General features: G+C 37.0%; 1 protein-coding gene across 1 annotated transcript in view; it reads right to left on the reverse strand.

Moving 5' to 3' along the window:
* Window positions 1–303: 303 nt before the first annotated feature.
* LOC108697249 (cytosolic acyl coenzyme A thioester hydrolase) overlaps window positions 304–25,565 on the reverse strand; it is a 74,203-nt gene continuing 48,941 nt past the window's right edge. Inside the window, exons 6-8 of the mRNA XM_018227156.2 lie at window positions 23,046–23,162; window positions 12,000–12,184; window positions 304–617 (exon numbers count right to left, since the gene is read on the reverse strand). Of these exons, the coding sequence (XP_018082645.2) occupies window positions 513–617; window positions 12,000–12,184; window positions 23,046–23,162 (407 nt within the window). The 3' untranslated portion in view covers window positions 304–512. The remainder of the gene's footprint in view (window positions 618–11,999; window positions 12,185–23,045; window positions 23,163–25,565) is intronic.

Here is a 25,565-nt window from a genome sequence, read left to right on the forward strand (position 1 = left end):
ATTGCTCCAGTCCAGATGATGAAAATTTGCATGAATAAAGGGGAGGGGACAGGGGCGACGAACAGCAGTGGGCCTAGGGGCGCCCACTATGTAAATCCGGCCCTGCCTATTGGAATATAGAACACTGGTTTGTCAGTATTGGGTTTTAGAAATACAAACTTGAGGGATTGGGGAGCCTTCCCTTTTATATTCCCATCAACTGTCATGTACGTGCAGCTGTGAAGTGATCCAACCACAGGCAAGTGCAAAATAAGAACATTTATAGTTGATAGCAGTAATGGTAAATTATTTAAAATGCGAATAAAACTTTATCTAATCAATAATAATATATTTTCAATATTTGTCCTACTCAATATAAATGTAATACATACTTTAGAATCTGGTCTTTAAATTGCATTTCACATCACATGACACTATTTTTATTTTCATTTCATAGAGACAATTTGGACAGCTTGGGTAGTCTTAGGATTCACATTCCTAGCGGACTCCTGCAGATTGCTTCAGTTGGATGGTCATTGTTGGGTCAAAGGCTGCAAATGTGCCTGTCGTTTGACTTTTGTTTGTAGGTAACGTCCCTTTCCTTCTTCAAATCTCTTTCTATCTTCTTCACTTTCAATCTGCAAAAAACAGAACTAAACATTCATCATTCAGTTAATGACATTTAGTACAGTCCCCGCATCTGACTGCACATTAGCCTAGTATAGAAAGCAGCCAACAAAGACCATTGCCCTAGTGTTTTTGCACTTGTGTTTTGGGCAATGGCAATGGGAAAGAAGCCTGAAGTCTTTGCACATGTATGTTTGTCTGAGGAGGGTGTTGAGTAATGTTTGAAAAATGCTAGGGATGCATCGAACCCTGCTTTCCAAGGCTTTCCGAATCCCCAATTCCTAAAGAATGGATTTGCCTGAGCCTTTCTGAGTCAAAAAAGCAGGCACACCAGCAGAAATACTGGCCAAATCACAAACCAATTCAGTGCATTCCTTAAAAAAAGATAAAGATTCATTTCAGATTCTAAAATTGCCATTTGGTTGGTCCCTACTGTATCTTTTGTAGTAACAGTTTACTATTTAGTAACAATAAGCAAAGTATGCTTAAATGAGCTGCCCCGATCATGAACTGAAGTATGTATGATATCATTATGCGTGTATTCACTAAACCATGTCATATTCACACACAAGCACATTGCTTACATTGATCTGTATGCTAGGGTCCCTTCATTGATCTGCATTCTAGCACTGTTATTGAATTACCTACCTTTAAAGGACATGTAAACCCTCTCCACAACAATTTAATCAGTGAACAGCCTCTTTGAAATCTTTAGATACTTTCCACTCTGGTTGTTAAAAGGTTAGCAGTAAGGTTGCAGCATCCACTTAATCACTTAGAAATCCTTCTCTTCCTCTAACCTACTCGGCCCCCTCCTCAGGAATTTGCTTCAACTCTTGATTTATGAGCATGCTCAGTTCTTCTCAGTTCAGATTACTAAACACACCCTTGAGTCTAACATCCAATAAAGAGATAGCATTTCTGGTTCCCACAGAAACTGTAGCTGTCTGATCCTATTTGTGTCTCCTAACCACCTCTCCTGAGCTCAACTTAACCATTACAGTGCTCAACCTTATCTAAGTATGTTGTGCCTGTGTAAATCTGCATTCTGCATTGCATGAACTTTACAGCATACATGTCCTGTTTGCAGATGTCAATGTTACTGATGTGTTGGAGGGAAAATGGCCGCCAGGTTAAAGCTGCTATTTGTTTTAGGAAAATGTGATGGCGCTGGCAAATGAAGGGGGTATATGAGTACAAATTATGTGGTTTGGGTGCGGAAGATATGCCCGACTTATATATATGGTAGGAAAATGTAGGCTTTCATTTCCTTTAGGCTCCTGTAACTTTCTAATTTTATTTGGAAACTCTTCATAAGCCCTGCAGAGCATGCGATTGAATATGCCACAATAAACTCACAGATCCATGGAATGGTAAGAACTGAACTGATACTATAGCTGCTGAGCACGATTTTGTTCCGGAGCATGATCAGCTGCCTGGCCTCAGATTTAGTATATGGGGCACAGGACTACTGGTGTAGCAGCTCCTAATAACTGACCCCCAATATGTCATAGCCTGATCATTAAAACTATATAAGAACCATACTGACAATAGCACTAAAACATGATAGGAGTAACCTTGAGATGTCTCAAGGATACTTTTTATTTGCTTTATCAATAACAATATTTTAAGCAAAGAATTCTAACTTTTCTGAGCTTTTGCTTATAGCTGTAAAGGCTCAGTAATGCTTTCCGTGAATCATTGCACTTATACTAATTCAAGCGCAGGCATGGAATTTCAGAGAGCATTCTAGATACCAAGACAAGCAAAATAATCCAGTATCTGATGCATATTACTGTAAATACAGCTTCACAAGCACCGGAGATAGACTGTTACTTATGCCTATAAATATCCTGCTGCAAGCAACTAATTAGCACACAACATTGAGAGATTTGCAATGTTCCCATTTTCATCCATATTAAATTCAACACAAATATCTGTATCTTTAATATTTTTATTTTACAGCACTGAAGCCTTCATGTAATTCAGAGCTTTCTGGATAAGGGATTTTCAGGCGAATTAACTCATATGACCTTGAAACTCAAATAGTATCTTATTTAAGTAGAAACTTGAACATCTAAAACTCAAACGAATATTACCGACCAGAAAACTCGTATTGACTTCGTATCGAATTCGACTAAACTCTAATTTAGTCAAATTCTCAAAAAAAAACTTGGATGTCAGGAAGGCTATTAACATCTTCAAATGGGTCAATGGACCTCTGCCTTTGACTTCTGTGTGAACTCAGCAGGTTTTAGGTGCCGTACTATCAGATTCGAATTATTCAGAGGGTCAAGGTTTGATAAACCTCGAATTCAGATTATTCCCAACTTGAATTTGTGAGTTTTGACCAAAAATCCAACTTGAAAATTCGAATATATAATTATAACCTTAATAAATCTGTCCCTTAATGTATTTGTATGTGACTGATGAAAAATCGGACCAGTTTTCTGGTATGTAGAGAGTCATAATAAGTGCAGCCAAATCTGCGTCTCTTAGGGCGATCTGCAGTAAAAATGGACCAGTGGAACCTCAACCCACATGTATTTTCAGTATATGTTTGGTAAACATTTTTTCAAAGTTTTATGGGACTTATCTGCAGCTCCCAGTAACTTCTAGCAATGCCATGGACTGAACGTTTCTGTTTTAGTAGAAGCAATTTGTCAGATGGAGCTGTGTGTATGTCCATCCCTACATTTCCAGAGTTATCAGAACAGACATGAATCATGTAGAGCCTGCCAAAGAGACATAACTAATTTATAGGTTATCTTCACCCCCTCTGTGTGGAGTGTTAATTATGGGAAAGCTAGCCCTGTTTCTGTTTCATCAGTGGGACTCCCTAAATTCATCCAACTCGCAAATGATTGTCAGCTTGTTTGAACTCCAGTTACTTGGCAAACAAGCAAAAGGAACAACAAGGTCAGCTTTATTTTTTGAGACCTGACAAGTTTATGTTTTTCTGGCACCAGGAAAATGACTGCAGCTACAAGAGTTTGATTTATTTTTTAAAAAAGTTCTGCACTTTTAACATCTACCTTATTATTATTCCTAAAAAAAACTACTGCTGCATGTCAAGTGAATACACAAACTATGTTAACTTCTTACCTTATTTATCTTGCATCTCTCTTCCGACTATAATTAGATTGTAAGCTCTCTCGGGCAGTGAACTCCATCCACTTGTTTCTTAACATGTTATACTTGACATAAAACAGCTGATCCCCATTTGTTTTATTAATGTATTCGGTAAACTTAATTCAAATACTATAATGGAACACTACCTTCCTATTGATAGAAACCTTCTGAATAAACTGCTGAATAAAGCAGCCCCCAGACACGAGAGTATACTTGATTAACTGTAGAAGATTTATGGATATAGATGATACTGCTGTAAGTAATCATCCAGTCATATTCCCAAAAAAAACAAGGCAATGGCCCTGAATGACTTAGCAGGGATTTAGAAGTTCTTGGGTTGCACTTTGGTTTCAGGGTTGAAATTTCCCTAGCAACAATGCACTGGTTTGAATAAGAAACTGGAATATGAACTGGAGAGGGTCTGAGTAGAAAGATGAGTAATAAAAAGTAGCAACAGCAAAATAACAATACATCTGTAGCCTGTATTTGTTTTTAGACGGGGTCAGCGACCCCATCTGAAAGCTGGAAAAAGTCAAATAAAAAACTATAAAAACAAAAAAATGAAGGCCAGTTGAAAAGTTGCTTAGAAATGGCCATTGTATACTAAAAGTTAATTTAAAGGTGAACCACCTCTTTAGGAAAACGCTGCCTCCTTACAGAAGCTAAGAGTTTCTTAGTTTCTATGTTGACTGAATCTGAGATCAACATCTTCAACTGTTGATAAACTTACCAGCCTTTTCCCCAGATATTTCTTTTTCCAAAGCTGTTTTACTATGAGACGTGTCAACCCCAGGAAAGGCCTAATAATAGTAGTGGAATATTACCCTATTGCGGTGTAGTTATGAATTACTTGAAAAAGGTCTTTATAATAAGCTTATAATAAAGTTATTTCCTTTATTACCAACAGCAGACACTGGAGCACAGTGAGTAGAGAATATTCACAAAAGCAGACTCCCTATTCCCTACAATTATACTAACAGCGCTCGCCATTCCTTGTCTTGAGGATAATACTTTCAATTAGTTCTGTGAAGACTAATGATTTACAGATCCGAAGAGCTGTGCTGTACATTTATATCTGGGAACATTAAAAAACTGTAATGCTCAGAACCCATTACTGTTTACTGCTAAAGGACTGCGTGGTCAATGGATTCACACTGTGCAGCTTATGCTCAAACCTACATAAAAGTGAGTGATGTCAATGATACCTTATACTGATACTTATAAGAAATCATTTTTAATCATGGAAAACAAAGTAGGAAAATAACAGCCAGAAGGTCATCTCTCTAGTAACCAAAGTTTTTCATTTCCGAGCACTGTTAATTATGATATATAACACAGACACACGTTGCTATTTCTGGTCAAGTGTTCTAGAGAGAGGCTGTAATGAATTGCCCTAATTTGTTCTCATCTAATGTGCTATTAAACAAGATGGAAAATTAACCATGTAACTATGTAAATAAATAACAAAAAAACAACGCATATAAAACTGACTGTTTGAATGAGATCCTCTAAGGTGCAGTACTGGTTTATAGGATGTGACTTTCTTGTGCAATTCTGATGCAGCTTGTCTGTAAATAATGTAACAGAAAACTGTCACTGGATAAATGGTGATTTTGCCTACAGTGGTGAATTATGTTCTATTAAATATACACCATATTAAAAATATGATATCGATATCGGTTTATACCTGAACAAGCAAGAATGACACACATAGCATAGTAAGGATTCCTAACTGCAAGGAAGTTGGGTTGTGTTCTGTTATATAAAACACCCAGTCACTCCAGCCTTTACAGATTACATTTCTGGCTAACTAACTATATCAGAAACTTTTTGCTTTTTTTTCGCATCGCCTATCTATTTACCCAAGCTTTCATTTTTATACTGAACGGTTTCTTTAAACAGTTAAGGGGTTATTTATTAAAGTCTGATTTTTTCAGGTCGGGTGAAAAACACAATTTTTTCTTAGGAAAAAAAAAAACCACAAATTTTTTGAGATTTATTAACCCTGATGGTTTTTAAAGTCTGAATTAAAAAGTACTCCAACTCAGACCGAGTCTATGTAGAAGTCAATGGCATGTCCCGTTGACATATTGAAGATATCTTGATCTGCTCTGGGTTTCGCTCAATAATCCGAAGATTTCGTGGTTTCGGTGACAAATCCAAAAAACTGTACAATTCAGATTTTTTCATTTTTTCCACACAAGAAATTTTCATGAAAATCTATTGATAAATGGGGGGGAGTCCGTGCGCATTTGGTAGGTGTGATTCTCAAAATTTCAGATTTTGATAAATAACCCTCATAGTATACCATGACTAAAAGTACACATAAAAACATGAAAGGTTCTGCTACTGGCACTTAAGGGTTAGGCCACACTGGGCGTTTTGGGGAGATTTGGTTGCCTGGTGACTATACGCCTCGTCTTTGCAGCGACCAGTCTCCCCAAACACCTTCCATGACTCTGCGCCGACTACGTGGCGATTCATTTTCCGAAGTCGCTCGAAGTTTCCTCGTAAGGCCGTAAATGGGCTGGTGGTGCAAACTTCACTTCAAACTTAAACTCTGTAGCAGAGGGCAAATATGAGTTAGTTAAGTTATTGTATTAGATTTTTCCCAATACAAAAACACTGTATGTTACTTTGGGTGCAGAGTCCTTGCTGCTTGTAATCATGGGACGGGTTAATAAGAAATTGAGGAAAACAAAAATTAAGTTATAGGTTAAAACAACTCTCCCTTTAGCATGTTTTCCATTGTGAAATGTTTTCTTACCACTTTTGCTTCAGTTGAAGGACTTTAGAGCATTCTTGCAAGTTTTTGGCCCACAAGACTTTTTTACTTGCTCAAAGCTGGTTGGCAAATGTATTTTGGTGTAGAAATGCTTTAGCATACAAAATAAAAATAATGTTTTCACGCAAAATTATTTTTGTGCAATGGCCTCAAAATTTGCGTGTGCGTGCACAAACGTACAGCTTAGAGGGAACAGTGTGCTTGAATGACTATACATTTTTTGATTAAAGATTTATTACAGTAGAGGTAGGAAAAGTGGAACCTTGTCCCTTGTGGGCACAAAATATCGACCTTTATCAAAATGAGATATTGAATTTTGAGACTTACTGCTCGAGATATATCTGTTGAAGTATGTATCCAATTTTGCAGCAATTTATAAATCATGGCTAATAACTCAAGGAAAAAATAACTAATAGTTTGGGGAAACAAATAAATGAAGAGGCCAGTGATTGAAGGGCTACCCAATGAATATTTACTGAATTCTTCCTGCACTACAAATTTATATTTAGTTCTGTAACATGCCAGCCTAGACTAACCAGCCAGAAAGAACATCATCTTGAAAAATAGGAGTAGTTCTGAGTGGCATCAGTAATAGGAGTAAAATAGGAGTAGTTCTGAGTGGCATCAGTAATACAGGATGTAGAACCTGTTTTCTGCCAGCATTACCCAAGATTACCAGCAGCCCCAGGTAATAAATGAAGTACCACAACTACAACACCCTACAATCTATGGAAAGCCTTATTATGTTGACAAATGAAATATATATATTTTTTTACCTTTCCTTTAAAATTTTAAGAACAATGCAGCTTGGCAAGTCCTACTATATCCCATACAATATAGGACACTATCTTGCTGCTGCCCCTTCCTGCTGGTGACTGGAATTGCTTTTTCCAAATAAGTTCAATTTCAGAAATATTCCAAGGTCCTTCTGGATCAAAGATTTGCTTTAAACCCATCAAGGGGCCTATTTTTTATGATGTGGCAAACACTGGAGTACGATTTTAAGTCACCAACAAGTTAGAAGAAAAAGACAAGATCCGATTGGTTGCTATGGGCAACATCACCAGTGATGTTTTTCTCAGCATAAAACGTGACTACCCAGAGACCAGGCAACTGAAAGTAATTTCTAGGTCAGAAATCAAGGCTGGAAAAATCTGGCCTAATCGTTCACTCTCCTTTCTTCTCGAGATAGAGGACATACAAATCTTTCATAGATTCAACAGCATATATCTTACACCACTGACTGCAGGGGCTAAAGGAGAACTAACCCCTAAATACGAATGTGGCTAAAAATGCCATATTTTATATACTGAACCTATTGCACCAGCCTAAAGTTTCAGCTTGTCAATAGCAGCAATGATCCAGGACTTGAACTTGTCACAGGGGGTCACCATCTTGGATAGTGTCTGTGACACTCACATGCTCAGTGGGCAGCTGTTGAGAAGCTAAGCTTAATCAAATGTTGGGAGGTATGATATACTGTATATTGTGAGTGGGTCCCTAAGCTCAGTAAGTGACAGCAGCACAGAGCATGTGCAGTGAATCAGCAGAAAAGAAGATGGGGAGCTACTGGGGCATCACCAGAGACACAGATCTTTACTGCTAAAGGGCTGTGGTTGCTTTGGGCTGGTACAGAATGCCCAAAACATATTGTACAACATTTCTAGCCTACTTCTTTAGTTGGGCTTTAGTTCTCCTTAAATTCCTCATACTCTGGAGGAAACCAAACTATTAAAGCTTTTATAGGATGTCCTAAAATAACGACTACTACCGTTCACTGTCTTTCCATGTTAAACTCACCCCACTTGATCTAGATTGAAAGGGACACTATAAAAAATAGGTTTCCATTTGCTCTGTAATGGTTGTTTAGCATTGCAAGAGGCAGTGTAGTGTGACTGTATCTAGTTACATCAGCTCAAAAGGCAACATTCTAGCTTAGCTTTCCCTCATGAGACCAATGGCACTACTGTGCTCCTGTTGCATGGGGAAGACCGAGGCATTCTATTATTTACAGCACTGCATCTAGTTGCTCTATACAATTTACTAAGCAGAAAAAAAAGAGGTAGATAAATAAGAAACAATGCCAGAACACATCAGTTACAACCCTATTATTTTCTGCAACAGTGTAGTCATTAAACTGAAAGCTAGCATTAATACTGGTTTATGGGGTAAATGAGATTATATAAGCATAACATATCTAAGGGCATATCCTTAAAGCGGCCTGTGCTTGCTCATCCTTCGAATTTTACTGCAGATAATTTTGCCTGTATCCTTTTCTTGCAGCGACTTTCTCATTATATGAGCTGCTGCTTTTCCTGCTTTGCTCTCCTTTTAATAATGCTGATAATGCTAAAAAAAAAGATCATGCACATATCCATATAGTGAGATGATTATCAGATTCAAATGCTCAGGGAATGGATTATACTAAAATAGAGTTATCATACAATACGTTTACGGTGACACTGGCCAAAAATAATTTCCCCAGATGGTAATATCCAGCCCACAGGCCTCCAGTTCCACAAGCTTAGCTTGGACGAAGGTATCTGGATTTACAACTTTGCATATATAATAAAGTCAGAAAAATTGGCCAATTTCTTTAAAAAACCAAGGTGGGTGTTATCTCCCCCAATATTTGACTTAAAAGGAAAGTTCACCTTCTATTAACTTTTTAATTTGTCATATATGGACCTACAATATTATGAGAAAATGTTCAGTTAGACGTCATTACCTGTTCCGTATGTTATATTGATTCATTGGCCTTCCTATTCTTCTTTACAGACTGCAACTTATAATATTCTTGATCAGGCTTGCTGACCATGCAACAGAATACAAATGTTACATTAGTCTGTTCATACACCGTAATCAAAAACTCCACTCAAAAACAGTTTTGCATATTGAAACAAAATCTAATTCTAAGCAACTTCTAGCAATATAATTCTAAGCAACAATCTAGTAATTAAGTGATATTTGTAAAATGTAATTTTAATTGAAAGCAGTATTTGTTTATCCCTTCATTTTCGCTGCTTCTGACTCTTAAAACACTGTTGCAGCAATCAGTTTTCTCCCAGGTCTGTTAATTATCTGGCTTTTGCTACATTGTTTCAGGAGTCAGAGGCAGCAGTGCAAAGACTATAAAACTGCTAAAAAGATACTGCTCGCAATAACAATTACACTTTCTTTTACAATGCAAAAACGATTTTAGGTTAGGTGTTGCTAATGGTAGGTTTATGCTGCACAAATATGCATCCAAAAAAATTGAGTGTTTCTCCACAAGTGCAGGTGTCAACAAAGCTATGTATATAACTCCTTTTATATCTTGGACTGTAGTATTCACTGTGTTTCCAAAGTGAAGAGGCTAATAAGATTCATAGGGGCACATTTACTTAGCTCGAGTGAAGGAATAGGATAAAAAATACTTAGAATTTCAAATGTTTTTTTTTGGCTACTTCGACCATCGAATTGGCTACTTCGACCTTCGAATCGAACGATTCAAACTAAAAATCGTTTGACTATTCGACCATTCGATAGTCGAAGTACTGTCTCTTTAAAAAAACTTCGACCCCCTACTGCCACCTAAAACCTACCAAACCTCAATGTTAGCCTATGGGGAAGGTACCCATAGGCATTCCAAGCTTTTTTTGATCGAAGGAATTTCGTTTGATCGATGGATTAAAATCCTTCGAATCATTCGATTCGAAGGATTTAATCTTTCGATCTAGGGATGCACCGAATCCACTATTTTTTCTCTATTCGCGAAGGATTCGTCCGAATACCGAACCGAAGCCGAACCATAGTTTGCATATGCAAATTAGGGGTGGAAAGCATTTTTTACTTCCTTGTTCTCTGACAAAAAGTCACACAATTTCCCTCCCCACCCCTAATTTGCATATGCATTTGTATTTGGCATTTTATTCACTATGGCACATCCTTGCTGTCCAATACACACCATTATTTGGAGAACAAACTCTCAAAGCCTTTCAAAATACCATGCCATTTTTTTCTCACCCCTTTCTGATTTTAAAATCTGCAAACTTGAGGTCAAATTTGGCCCTGAAATGGATTTTTACCTACAGAAATATTCATATGGAGTCATCATTTTTGACATAATCCAGCCCATTAACAAGTCATATGTCACGTATATGGCAAGAAATCAATTAACATCTCTTGAAATGATATCCAAAGCTCTTATTTCACAGAAGCACTTTTGAGGGCTACATGATATGCTTCATAATAGCCCGTTATTGCATTTATGTTTGGAAATGATTCTAATGGAATGTCCTTCACAATCTCATTCTTGTCAGAACAATGTCTAATTATAGCAGGCTCACAATGAAATGAGACTTTAATGAAAAACGATGCTAGTGCAGAAAATGACTACACAAGATCTTTGAAAGACGAAAATCATGAATATGAAAAACTTTCTATGAATTATATGGAGCATTTCCTAAAATAAAAAAAAAGTGGAACCTGGTGGAGAAAAAAAAAGATATAACAAGATAGAGTTGATAAAATCTTTTGATAGATGGAAGTTAATGGCCAGATCTTATTGAATCTTACAATTAGATCAGTGAATAGGTTTTTGCTATCTGGAGAGAAGGTTAACAAGGTATTTTAGATATTGCATGGCTACTTTAAGAAAGTTGGATTGATGTGAGTCTGCAAACAACTGTAATGCACTGCAGTTCTCAAGGAGCAATTTCATTACATAAGGACAAATATGCTCAGAATGGATAAACCATAGGCCGATCTCTCACTGTCAGTAATGTGAGCAGATAAATGATCATATTTTGGACCTTCTACTCATTCCCTCAGGACTGCTTTCCCAATAAAAGAATGAAATATGAATTCCTATTTATAATTGCAAATAGTTAATATCCTGTCTTGATTTTTTATTATCATTATATATGGCACTGAGGACTGTAAAAAGCAATGATTCAACTAATATTTTTTGATACTCATAATCAGGAATTTCTCAGGAATAGGCTGAAAACTCCCAACTTGAGTGCAAATTTATCAAAGTGTAATTTTAGAGCTGAAATTTAGGGGGCTATTTATTAAAATTCAAATTTTACCCAGTATATTAAAAATTAAAGTTTCAGCTAACTCCCAACCACAATCTGAATTAAATTGCTAAAAAGTCTCGGCAAAATCGTGCGATAATTTGATTGGTGGGACTTTTTCAAATGGTTGCCTGAAAAAATTCGAATTTATCAGATTAACGGAGGAAAACCACAAATTTTAGGATCATCGAACAAAAAGCAGCATCAAAAAGGCAAAACTCTCCAGAATCAAGAATATGGTTCAATTGAAAAAAGGGACCATCTGCCAATAATATTCTGCAAATACTAAAAAAAATTAGTGTACTGCCACATATACTGAGCTACTGTACACATAGACAATCTATAAATAAAAATCATTATAGTTTTGACAACAGGATTGTGGTAATGATAGGATAGAATTAAAATCTGGTACATACCACTAACTGAGGCACCGGCAGAGGTTTGCCTTCTTTGCTTAAGGATACATAAGTAAATGATGCGCTGACAGCTCGATATCTCTCCTTTGTGTCACCAACTAGGGTATCAGCATCCACAAACACCTCAATCTCCATAGATTTATTGCTAGTGAAGGTCATACGGCCAGATATGGTAATAATGCAACCTGCAACAGACAAATACATTATTTTACTTTGAATGTGAGATGTAAAATGGCATAAACGAGATCTATATAGCCGATACCCCTGGCAAGGATAGAAAAACAGGCTGATCGGATTTGAATCAAATGGAGCAGGGGCACAAAGCAGGTCTGCTTCTCTCAGCCTGCAAAAATACTCAGGTTGCCAACAGCCTTCAGCCTGTGTGTCCATTGCCTTATGATTACTAAAAGTTCTTTATATCATCTATAAAGTAACCCACATTAACTTACACTAGTAATTTACCCAATGATATAAACATGGATTTATTAAGACCAGAGGAACCTGCAAGTTATCATGTTACAGGACTTTGAGATAAGACTGTTTATCATTTCCAGCAGCTGTTTGCCGTGGCACATTTTTCTGTACTTTTACAGTGTCACAGACAAAAAGGAATGTACTTAAAGGGGACCCTTCACCCAAAAAAAATGATTCAAAATCCTATTTTATCATATTATTCAAGCAAAATTAACTTGAATCTTGTTTCCTTCAGTCTGGGAATTCATAATCTTAGCAGGCAGGCAGCGGCCATTTTGTGACACTGTTATTAAGGCAAGCTATTGTATCATCTCAGAATCTTGTTTGTGCACCAGAATCTCTATGCCCTGGCTAAACAATTAAACGGTGAAGAGAATGTGGTGAAGAGTGAGTGGAGAGCAGCAACATCTAGGAAGTGCTGAATGGAAAGTAATTGACTGCCCCCCCCTTTATGCCTAAGGCATAGAGGAGGGGCAGACAATATTTGATTAACAGTTGAGATTTTTAACTGAGTTTAAAACAGCTATGAATGCTTTAATAAAATATAGAAATTGGATTTCATGTGTAATTTGAAAAGGACTTTTATTATACAGTTTTTATGCGTCTGCATGACAGGTCCACTTTAAATGGGATCTCCAACCAATAAACTGTGTTTTTGTACAGTGAACAAACACAAACGTCCAAACAACTGTCCATTGTATATTAACGCAACACAGTTGGTGTTTATATGATATTTGAAAATATAATTGTTATACAAATGTGTTTACATTTTGTGCATTTCTGATTGTGAATCCTGCAGCAATGTTGCAAGACAGGTGATCAAAAGACCTACAGTAGAACAGACTCCTTTTCCCATTTCATTTGTTTTGAAAGGAATATCCAGCATAAAGGCTGAATGTTAACATCTAGCGCTCCATATTATTAGCAAATGTGTTAACTACCACAAATGTATTAAAACAGATAATGGTCCAGATACCGATTGAACTTGATAAGCAAAATGTAGCATTTATCTCATGAAAAGTTAGTGGAAGTTTGTCAGGAAATCTGGAATTGAATTGGGAGAAAACAATCTGCTCCCTAGTACAAATGACAAAGGATACTACAAGTCATTTAACAGTTACATGACTTATGCAAACTTAGAGACTTAATTATCAACATTCTCATATTTTAGTAGTTTTAGTAGTTTTAGCAGTTTTTTAAACCACGACTAAACTCACTTTCTCTAGAATCACGAATGTCATGGTATTTATTAAAAGATCCGAATGTAAAAACTACGATAGATATCTCTAAAAAAATTAGTTTTTCGGACCATTACTAGTGAAAAGCAATGTCAGAAGACCTATAAATGGTCAAATCCATTATGAGGGGCCAATCACGGTATGGCCAACACATTTTTTGTTCCATTGGCTGTTGGCCCAACCAGGGCAAGTGAAGAGACTTCTTTTAATTTTCTACCAGTGCACCATACACTGCCCTGACTTGACGTTCAAAACTGTTTGACAATTAATCAACCAACTTTCACCCATTGATAAATCCTCTTTTAAAAATCCCATAAAAATGAATGGAGAGTGGCGGAAATTTCACTCTAGAAGACTGGAGCGATCTCTAACTTCACAATGATAAATATACTATTGTATGAAAAACAAACATATGTATGGCACTCTTTCCAATATAGAAGGAATGTGCTGAAAAAAGGGTTTTGATTGATTTATTGATTATTTCTTCAAAAACCAGTTGCACTCATCTGATTCACTTCCTGCTGCCTCCTTTCCCAGGCCATGCAGGGGATCTGAGTATTAAGTATAGAATCACATAGTCTAATACACAATCCTCCATCTTATATGCATTTACACTGGGTGTAGGCGTTTGAATGTTGACCATACTATGCTTATAGCTGGCCCCATGGGATTTTGTGAGCGACATGTTAGTGAAGTTGATACACACAAATATCAGATTTATCTGTTCTTGTAAAAGAACAGTTAGTAAAATTAAAACTGTATTTTAAACAAAACTGGAACCTAAATTATGACTCACGAAAGCCAGGACTGTTTATAAAGCAGTGTTTTCCTCTGTGCTGCTTGTACTGCCAATGCTTTAAACATTATGTGAATTCATGACTAATATAAAATCATTAAGACTCGGATTTCTGCCATTTAAATGCTTCATTTCCTAGTTATCATCATTGTGCTCAGTCATGATATACAGGTCTAAATATATATATATATATATGTAAAATAAATTATGAATTCATACAATCATAAAGTCTATGGGTCCCTCTGGAAGGCTGCAGGTAATAAAAATCCCTCTGGGGTCAGCACCTGACGTGTAGGCCTCCAGCTGTATAGTCCTGCACAAGAATATTTAAATAATTTCTGTTCAATAAAGGGGTAGTTCAGCTAAAGATGAAATTCAAGCATGAAGCAGACAATTATAGGAGTCTTCATTTTTATTTGTTGTGGTTTTTGAGTTCTGGTTTCTGCAGCTGTCAGGCTTGGAATTTTAACTGCTGTTTGCTAAGGCTTATTTATCCTAGAAGCCAGGCAGCAGTTAAGAATTTAGAACAGAACATGAAGAGGAGAAGGTCTAAATAGATCAAGCTTCCACCTATAACAGACACCTTTTGCTTTGGGAGAAGCCCTCCTCTACTCGGATGCCGCCAGGTCTTAAAGTGAGAGAATCAATGCAAGAGTGGGGAACCGTAACATGCAACAGGAGGAACGGGGTGAAAGCAAAGCGTAGTTGAAGAACAGGCCGGGGTCAAAACAATAAAAGACAATACAGTACAAAATCATGAACCAGAAGTGTAGTCAAGAACACATTCCTGGGTGAAAACAAACCAGTCAGTACAGGCAGAGAATCAGCAGAAGTCAGGGATAGCCAAGGGTCAAGAACAAAGAAATCATACTATAAGTGCACCCAGGATCTATGTACAATAGATCTATGTTTTGCAGTAAGAAACTGGACAAGGAGCCTTTAAGTATTTAAATTTCGTGCCAGAAATGTCATTGAGTGATGTGACCACTATAATATAAAACATTGAAATACACCACAAACATTTTAGGAGTAATAAACCCCAGTTTTACTATTTTTAAGGATATTCCCAAGGATTTCTATAGCCTTAACAAGGGATATGCCGTGAAGCTGAGTGTTTTTATACTAGACATGGACCTCCAAGGTGACTTCTAACATCATTTTCATGAAAAGATATTAATAACCTGTAAAATATATAGAAAATGAAGTACCCCCTCTTGTTCCATGACCAAATAAAAACACGAGGCCGAAGGCTCCGAGGTGACTTCTAATATCCTCATATTTTCATATTACATCACTGCTCCGATTATAACCAATGACATCATTAAGAAACGTTTATAAGGATATAATTTACAGGATACTCATGGCTCTTGTGTTTTATATCCTAATAAAGAGTGTTTATTCATGCCACAATTCTTACTATAAATAAGTAAGGAATGGTGCCTTGTGTGATGGTAAACATTGTGATATGTAATAATAATGTGCAGGCCTTTGATCCAAGACCCTTTGAACAAGTCAGACTTGCAAATGCTTCAAGAAATGGGAAACAAATAGGAGGAATAGAGACCTTCTTCATGCAATGAAGTGTACCTCCATTTACAATGTGTTTATGAATGCGCTTAGTGATAGATACATATCAGCTTCCAATATATGAATCTGGATCATTTTTGCCCTGATCACACAACCAAGCCTCATTCCACTCAAACTACTGCCCTCACCAGGGGAGAAATACAGTATGGGTGACTTGACAAGTCTGGCAGTCACTGCCAACTAGGGTATTTTACTGGCCTGGCCGGTAAAAATGATGGTTGATCCCAATGTTATTAAATATAAATATATAATAAATATATAAGAAGGCCAGTATTTATTTCCAGAAAAGGTGACAACCCTACTGCCAACAGGTTTATTATGAAGACATCGGAGAAAGCCTCCTGTGTGCCATTCCACACAAATGGGTCGTTGTTTCTAGTGTTTAGGAATGTACCAAATACATAATTTGAGGATTTTTTCAAATACTAAATCAACCATTTAAGTTTGTACTGAACTAAATGGTATATATTTATATATATATCATAGGCTCAACTGGGAAACCCAACTAGACTATCAAATATATCAAAACTGATAACTGAAATTGTCTGAGCCTTCCAAAGACTCTGTAACTCAGATCCCCAAAAGAATGATTGGGCTGAGATCTCCAATCTCAAGGAGGGCTATACATTTTTCCATCCATTCCATTTATTTTCACTAATATTCCTCAAACATATTGTCAAATCTTTATGAATCGATTTGAGTTGATAGAACAAATACTTTCAACTGCTTCCAATAGCAATTGTTTTTTTTACAAATAACTTGAAGAGCACTGAACATTTTTAATAAACGTATATTGAAAAGTTGCTTAGAATTATGTTTTCTTTTATTAGGCAAATTATTACTTTGGGGTTGACTTGCCCTTCAACAATACTAAATAAGTCCTCCCTATATGTATATTTAAATGTAAATAGGTAAACAAACCTTTTGCCCTTTTTAAATTCAACCCGTATCATCTGTAAAGAGCCACAATGAATGTAATTCCTAAAAATATTTCTTGCTAAACCCTTCTAAGTTTTGATGATGTTAACTAAGCATGTGAAGAATGTATTATTATTAATAATTCATGATTATTAACAGAGAACACAATTTCTGGTGGAAACTATGGCAGGTTAGTGGAAAATGAAAAAAAACAAAACAGGGAAAAAACATTGACCGTGACCAAATATTTAAACAACCTATGTTAAAAATAGGTACTATACAGATGTTATTTACAAAGACACTTGGTCAGCTTTCTTCAATAAATATCAACAAGGGAAATGCTTTTTATACTTAGAAAAGCTATTTTTGCTGTGTGAAATAATCAGATACACAGTTTGCAACATTCCATTTAATCTACAGTTCCTGTATTTGATATGCTTTTAGTGCACTTTATCCTTATACAACCCTCCCTGACCACAATGTAAAATCAATTGCAGCCACTCATTCACTGCAATAACATGTAACATGTATCCATGTCCTGTGCATTCACAAGGTAAGTGCTCTAATGGAAAAACGATCATTCCATTACCTTTGTGTTGGTCTCTAAATAAAGATTATGATAATGGTGCACTGAAAAAATAAGTAACCACACATGCTATTGTTAGAAGTAGTGTGTATTCATATTTACTATTGCCAATGGACTACTTACTGCTGTACAAATATGGCAGCCCCCTCATAGAGGAACATGGGGGATCAGATAGGAAAAGTAAAGCATCTGGCAAATACTATTATGGAAAAATTCAGCATGCAAATGACAATGTTATGATAGATGTGAAAAAAGAAAAAATTCTGGTGTCACTTTCTCTTTAATTAGTGATATTTGCGGTGCATAAATGTTATATTAACACTATTACAGAGGAGGTTACCAACAGACCTAGTGTGAACACAACTCCTTCATGACTGGCCTTATTTGTAGAAAAATGTGAAAGAACAAAAATGTTGTAATTAAGCTACCATGCTGCATTGTAAAGTGTTTAGAGTGGTGCATGAAGATTTGTGAAACCTTTACAATTTTAAACAAATTATTATTATTATTTTTGGTCATGTATTTATTGAAAAAAAGATGATCCAATAATATATCTGCATTTGGAAAAACAGCTTCAACTCTTGGAGGTTGGTGGGTTTCCTCACATGAACTGCTCACTTTAGGGGGCACATTTACTAAGGGTCGAATTTCGAAGTTAAAAAACTTCGAAATTCGACCATCAATTTGATATTTCGATAGTCGAAGTATTTTTTCGATCGAAAACTGCAGTTTTCGATCGAAGTAAAAATCGTTCAATTGAACGTTTAAATCGTTCAATTCGAACAATTTTAAAAAAAAAAATACTTTGACTTTTAAAAACTTTAAATACTGGCTATAGGTTCTAGGAGGTCCCGATAGGCTAACATAGCAATTCGACAGGTTTAAGGTGGCAAAGTGTACAGTACTTCCATTTTCGAATGGTCGAATATTCGAAGTTGTTTCAATTCGAATCCAATTTTGGCCTATCCAATAGTCGAAGTACCCAAAAATTACTTTGAAATTCTAAGTTTTTGAATTCGAAAATTCACTTCAACCCTTAGTGAATGGGCCCCTAGGTCCTTTCCACAACATTTCATTTGGATTAAGGTCGGGACTTTGAAATTGGCCATTCCAGAATATTCAATGTAATCTTCTTTAACCATTCTTTGGTAGAATGACTCCTTGTCTTGCTGCATTTAGTTCACGGACAGATGTATTGACATTATCCTTTAGAATTTTCTCATATAGTTAAGAATTGTTCTATCAATGATGGAAAGCCTTCAAGGCCCAGATGCAGCAAAAAAGGCCTAAACCAGTACACTCCCACCACCATGTTTCACAGATGAGATAAGGTTATTATGCTGGAATGCAGTGTTTTTCTTTCTCCAAATTTAATGCTCTTTGTTTATGCCAAAAAGTTCTATTTTGGCTTCATCTGTCTACTGGTTTGTCCACACGATCTTTAGAAAACTGTAGATGGTCAGCAATATTTTTGGAGGAGAGCAGTGGCTTTCTCCTTGCTACCCTGCCATACAAACCATTGCTATTCAGTGTTGGTGGACTCATGAACTTCAACATTCTCCAATGTGAGACAGGCCTTCAGCTTCTTAGAAATTACCCTGGATTCCTTTGTAACCTCTCAGACTGTTAGACACCTTTCAGTTGGGATTATCTTTGATGATTGACCACTTCTGGGTATGGTAACAAGTCTTGAATTTCCTCAACTTGTACACAATCTGTCTACCATTGATGGAATTGTACTATACATATGATGATCTGAATGTTACTGAACGGAGATGTATTTTTATTTTTTTTTAAAAGATTTTATTTTCCAGCTTGATACATCCACGACAAAACAGTAATAAACAGTTCAAATTTACACCAGTCTATCATATCTCTGTATAATCATCACTGTAGCAATGCCTACCTAGACTGAAACAGGAAAAGATGGTACAAGCATTTTTAATCCTTTTTAACAGAGGGAAGGGTAACAGAAGAAAAAAAAGGGGGGGGGGTAGGCCGAGGGCAAAGCTTCATAAGTGACGCAGAGTATAAATCTTGTAGCACATTAACCATTGTCCTGCACAGAGGCTGTGTCAAGTTCAACTAACCATGGGCCCCAGATCTTTCCAAACCTGTCCGGGCAACCTCTACTCAGGCATGTTCATTTGTATAGGGGAAGAGCCGCGTTCACTAGGGATTTCCACTGTTTTAAGGAGGGGGCTCTGGGTGATTTCCAGACTAGAGTAATCGCCTTCCTTGCGTAAAAATACAGCAACCTCAATAAAATACGGTGGAATTTGTCAAATGTAATGTTTTCAACGAGACCTAGAAGGCATGCCTACGGCGTCCGCACATTCAGTATATTAAGAGTTTGTGTTACGTAGTTAACCACCTTGTCCCAAAATTTGATCAACTTCAGGCACGTCCAGAAGGTGTGGAGATATGAGCCCGGATCCATCCCACATTTAAAGCAAATATTATCTGATTTAAGGTAGGTTCTATGTATCATGCGATATTGTATTAGGATGTCATTGCTACCTATTACTGAATGCAGATATGAATGTGTAATAACGGAGATGTATTTTCATGAGATTTGTTGCTTGCGGTAGTACAGTGGAGACAAATCCTGTCTGCCAGGTTCCTAAAAATGAAGACAATAAGCATTCTAAAGATGTCTGAAATAAGCAATGCATGAAGTAGGAAAAGAGGACCATGGGGCACTGTGAAAGCAACATCTAAAACACAAAAACATGGATGCCACCGAGACCTGGACAAGAAAAACATGAAAAAAATGGGGACGGTTGACAATTCTATTTTTGAAGTCTTTCAGTAAAATTGTATTATGTTTTGTAATAAGGATGCCAGGAGAATTAATGGAACAGGTTGGATGCTCTGCATTTCTTTTTTCAGTCTTTGTTAGGACAGATATAAAGAATTTTATGCATAAACACACAGATGCACAGATTTTTTTATTACCAGACTTCTTTTTCTCCATAACCATTTAATTACAGAGCAGAAATCATTTTAGCTCTTTTTACTGATTGCTTAATGAATCCCTAGAACAAATTTTTTATTATTGCAATTTTCCTCAAATTACAGTCTTCTTTAAAAATACAATCACATTAATAACATAAAATGTTTTACTACTCAGTGGGAAGCAATACAGCAGAAGACTCTTTCAGATCCGTCACTATACATTAGCTAGTCCAATTTAAATGGCATTGCTTGCTAGTCCTAACCTATTAATATGATGTTTAATGTGTTGCAAAATCTAAGGTAAATTAGGAGAGTGCTGCTTTAATGTTTAGCAGTAACGACTGACTTGATAATGTTTCTCTGAAACTCATGCTACAAACACATAATTCAAGCAAGAAATCTTAGCAATTTATAGCACTGTTATTCTGCAAGCAATGCATCCAAAATAATGGAAATAAATAGATAAATGGCTCATCGTTTTTATAGACACATAATTATGGCTCCCAGCGCTATATTTATTTTTTGACATATTAGATGGCTGTGGGGATGTTGGCTGCAGAATTGCAATGAAATATGCCTCTGGTTAAGGATAAACATTGGGGAAATTGCAGGAACATTGCAAAAGAAACATGAAAAAGCTGTAAACATTTAGTATGCATTCCTAAGGATGATGGCACATCGGCCACCAGTGCAGCACTGGAGGTTTTCGGCCGGAAAATTTCACTACCGCTGCCAGACATTTCCCATTATGTGAGTTGACAGGGGAGTTCTGGGCATGTCTCTACTGGTCCTGGGTGCCATCAGGCTCTAGTTATGATGAACTCTCTAACCTGCCCAAGGGGGGTTTAGTTCTGCTGTGAACTACTGTATAATATAAGGCTTTGCAGTCAAATCAATGCAAGCAATATGGGGCCATACTTTATAAATACGCAGAAGGAGATAAAAATATCAGCAAATTGGCTTGATTGTTTGCCTTCCTCGCAGGTTACCGCCTGGACCTGTGTATACATCATATCATAGGACTAACTAAGACCTGTCTCTTTTCCAGGAAGGTCCACACCTTTAGCAGCAGTCCAGGCCCCCTAGCTTAGACCAGAAATCTACCGTCACCCCCCAGGTGGCAGGCTTACTTCCTTGTAAGGTTTAATTTGATGTACTTGTATGTATCTTTCTGCCTTAGATACTAATGTTTATTTTTTAACTGATATTTTTCTTAATTTTACAGTAAGTATGAGATAAGAGAAATGATAATGATATATTTATGAAACAGGCAATCGAGCAAACATAAAGTCTTCATAAAGCCCTTATATATCAGCCCCAACGAGCACCATGCATTGCTAGGCAACCCATTTTTCCATAGAGTTACAAGTAACCCAGAAATATAAATTCTATGATTTATGGCACTTAAGTGGTTGTACCAGCCACACAGGCTGATTCATTGGCCAGTCCTGACCAAGCTAGCAGGATTTTCCATGTATGGAGTGAAATCAATGGCTTCCCAAACTTATATCAGGTCACCAAGCAAGATATCGAGCTGAATAATATGAGGGCAGAGTTCCTGCTGGGTCTAAAAAGGCCCATTATGTGATCAGATTGTTGGCCTGATGGACAAAAGATCGGCCTGATATGGCTCTGTAAGACGTGTTGCTGATCCAGTGCATTCCCTTACATTCGGGTGTGTTGGCCAGAGGTTGTGTTCCGGTTTCCATTGCATGCACATGTTGCGCATGTGGTGACGTTGCATGCCTATTTTTTTGACTACGTTCTGCCTGATTCTTGTCTGTACCTTGTATTTTGGCAATCTGAACTCTGAAGTTAGTAGGTTCCCAGCTAAAACTGGAGCAGTAAGTTGTTTGTGAAGACAGGGACTAGTTGGGCTCTCCCAGACAGACAGGTGCCAGCAGTCCTACTTCCTGCTTAATTAGTATATTACTGGCCCATCACCTGGAGGCTAAAATCCAGGAGTGTGTGACCTGCTTTATTACATGTATCATATGTTATGATATAGAATTCATAATTTAATCAAGAATATATTTCAAATAAGGGTTCCCAGAGCAACCACTAGCTTAACCCCACCATAAAAGTGTTTTCACACATTTTGAGCAGCATTCACTGTTAATTGGTATCTGAATGTCATATCAAATAGTAATCACACACTATTGTTGATAGTAGTCAGGAAAATGTAGAAAAATTCTTAGGTACTTGTAGAACTCACCAGTTTTGAAGGGTGTCATATCAAATAGTCTAAATGAAGTTGCTACCACTATACCTCTGATTTTTGTATCGTTGGGTGCAGGCTGCTTTCCCACTGCCAAGGGAACCGAATAATCCCAAAAAAATTCCTAGTCTTTGGTACCATTAAAACACCATTTTCGGAGAGCTGCAGTGTGAATTTTTTGGTATCTGAATGTCTGCATTTCCCTTTTCCCTGGGATAAAGGATAGTTGCAGGCAGATGGTGAGCTCTTGAACACACTGCAAATACTGTACCTTTCTTAATCTTCCGATGGAAATTGATGGCATCCACAGAAGCTGTAACTATTTTGGTTTTAGAATGACGAGCAGCAACAATTCCGGCCACTTCATCCATAATTTTCATAGTAACACCTAAGAAAGGATTAATAGATTAGCGTATAATAGCTACAAGTATCAGCTCCCACAATCCTACACTAGGCCACTTAGAACCACAAGGGTAGTAACACACAATAAATACCTGATTGTAAACAATTTCCAAAAATGGATTCTCCTATTTGTGAATCATCAACTTCACAGGATTCACATGAGACATTCAATAATTTTGCAGTAAAAATACCTTCCAATAAACTGTTTCATCCATATAAGGGTGACATTATGATTGCATAATGCCAGAACTGATTTTAAAAAACAAGTTATTTTATAGAAAAATATATGTACTTATATGCTTTTTGGATTTTTTCTTGGAATGAAAAAAAACATGCAAACAGGAAATTGTGCTCATTAAAACACTGCATACAGTGCAGACCTTTTCTCATATATTTTTGTTTGTATAAACAAGATTTATTATATGTTTGGAAAGAAAATCTGAGCTGATTGGTAAAACAGACTGAGGTTACAACAAGCTCTCAAAGTGTATTTCCCATGAATTAGCCATTGAGAACAGTATGAAATATGTGGCAAGTTTGCCTCTGGTTTAAAACAGGAAATATTTTTAAATGCTGGCAGATATATACATTGTTTACATGGAAGAGGCATTCCACAAAGAGAGGAGCCACTGCACATCTAAAGGAGCATTCTCTGCACATGGTAAGCTAGGTGCTCATAATTAAGTGTTTAATGAAAACGAATAAAAGATAAACCTTTCTTGTGAACACGGTATATTTTCCCTTCAAGTGTTTCTCATGATAAAATAATTGACTTCACTGAAGAAGCCCTCAAAGCCTTTTAAGATTAATTTTTACTTTGTGAGCATTTTCTCTAAACTGTCTACACAGCATTTAGGTTGAGACTGTAGTCCTGACTTGCAATTTAAAGAATGTAACTTAGGTTTCTTTAACAGTGGCAGTGGAAGTGTACTAGAAGATGAGATAGAGTATCTCTGCTAATCGTTTTTGCCAAGTTCTAAAATAAAGGGTTAGGGTCACAGTGTAAATAACATACATTATGCTGACAAATTAAAATTCATAGCGCATGGCAATAAACTTCAATATCAATGTTTCTAAATGTCATTTATTATTGATCTGTTAGGGGCAGGTCTGGACTGAGAATTAAAATAGGCCCTGGCATTTCAGGTACACAAAGGCCCAATCAGCCCACATAGAGGCCAAAACAGCCCCACCAGCCCACTAAATATTGACTTTCTATGGGACCTTATAGCAGCCCCTCTGGCATTTGCCCCAGTCCGGGCTTGGTTAGGGGAATATCAAAAGGGTCATTTTTTTTCTTTCTACATTAACATAAGTATAGGTTTGTTCATTTATCTTAAGGAACAGTAACGCCAACAAATGAAACTGCTTTAAAGAGATACTGACACCAGAAATGAAACTCTTTTTTACATCTATCATAATATTGCCTTTGAAAGCTACTTATAACTTTGCCATAAAGTATTTGCATGATGCTTTTACATTACCTGTCTGATCCCCCATGTTCCTGTATGAGGGGGCTGCCATATTTGTGCAGCAGGAGTCCGTTAGCATTAGAAGCTTTAACTGTTTAGGGTCAGGCCACACAAGCAGATTCGGGGAGATTAGTCGCCCCAGTGACAAATCGTCTCTTCTTGGGGGCGACAATCTCCCCAAACTGCCTTCCCCCTGCCCTCCACCAGCTAAAATGAAAAATGCCTGCGGCAATGCACGCGTGGTGCTTCATTTTCCGAAGTTACCCGAAGTTGCCTCACAAGGAAACTTCGGAAAACAAGCGTCGCGTGTGAATTGCTGCAGGCGATTTTCATTTTAGCCGGCGGAGGACAGGGGGAAGGCAGTTCGGCAGTCGCCCCGAAGAAGAGGCGGTTTGACGATGGGGCAACTAATCTCCCCGAATCTGCTACTGATGCTTAGGCTGCGATGGGACAGTCAGGTTGGCAAAACAGTCAGGTTAAGAAACTTCAACTAACAATAACTTACAAAAACAAACCTCTCAGCAAGAAAACGTTCAACATTCGTAATTTGAAATGTACTTTTTTAGTGTCAGAATCACTTTAAAGTAATGAAAATATAATTTTGTGTTGCCCGCATTGGTAGAACTGGAATGTTTGCTTCAGAGACTCTACTATAGTTTATAACAAGCTGCTGTGTAGCCATGGGGGCAGCAATTCAAGGCACAGGTTATATAGCAGATAATATTTACACGCTGCAGAATACCATTGTATTCCATTACAGAGCTTATCTGTTATCCACTAAGTAACATGTGCCTTTTCTCCATTTTCAGCTTGAATGGCTGCCCCCATGAATAGTTCCAAAAATTCACTGGCACTCAAGGCTGATTCAATAGGGATAAACACTTGAATGTTAATTTACAGTTTGTGTAATGTTTCAG

Source organism: Xenopus laevis, chromosome 7S (genome assembly GCF_017654675.1).
Source record: "Xenopus laevis strain J_2021 chromosome 7S, Xenopus_laevis_v10.1, whole genome shotgun sequence".
Classification (NCBI taxonomy): Eukaryota; Metazoa; Chordata; class Amphibia; order Anura; family Pipidae; genus Xenopus; species Xenopus laevis.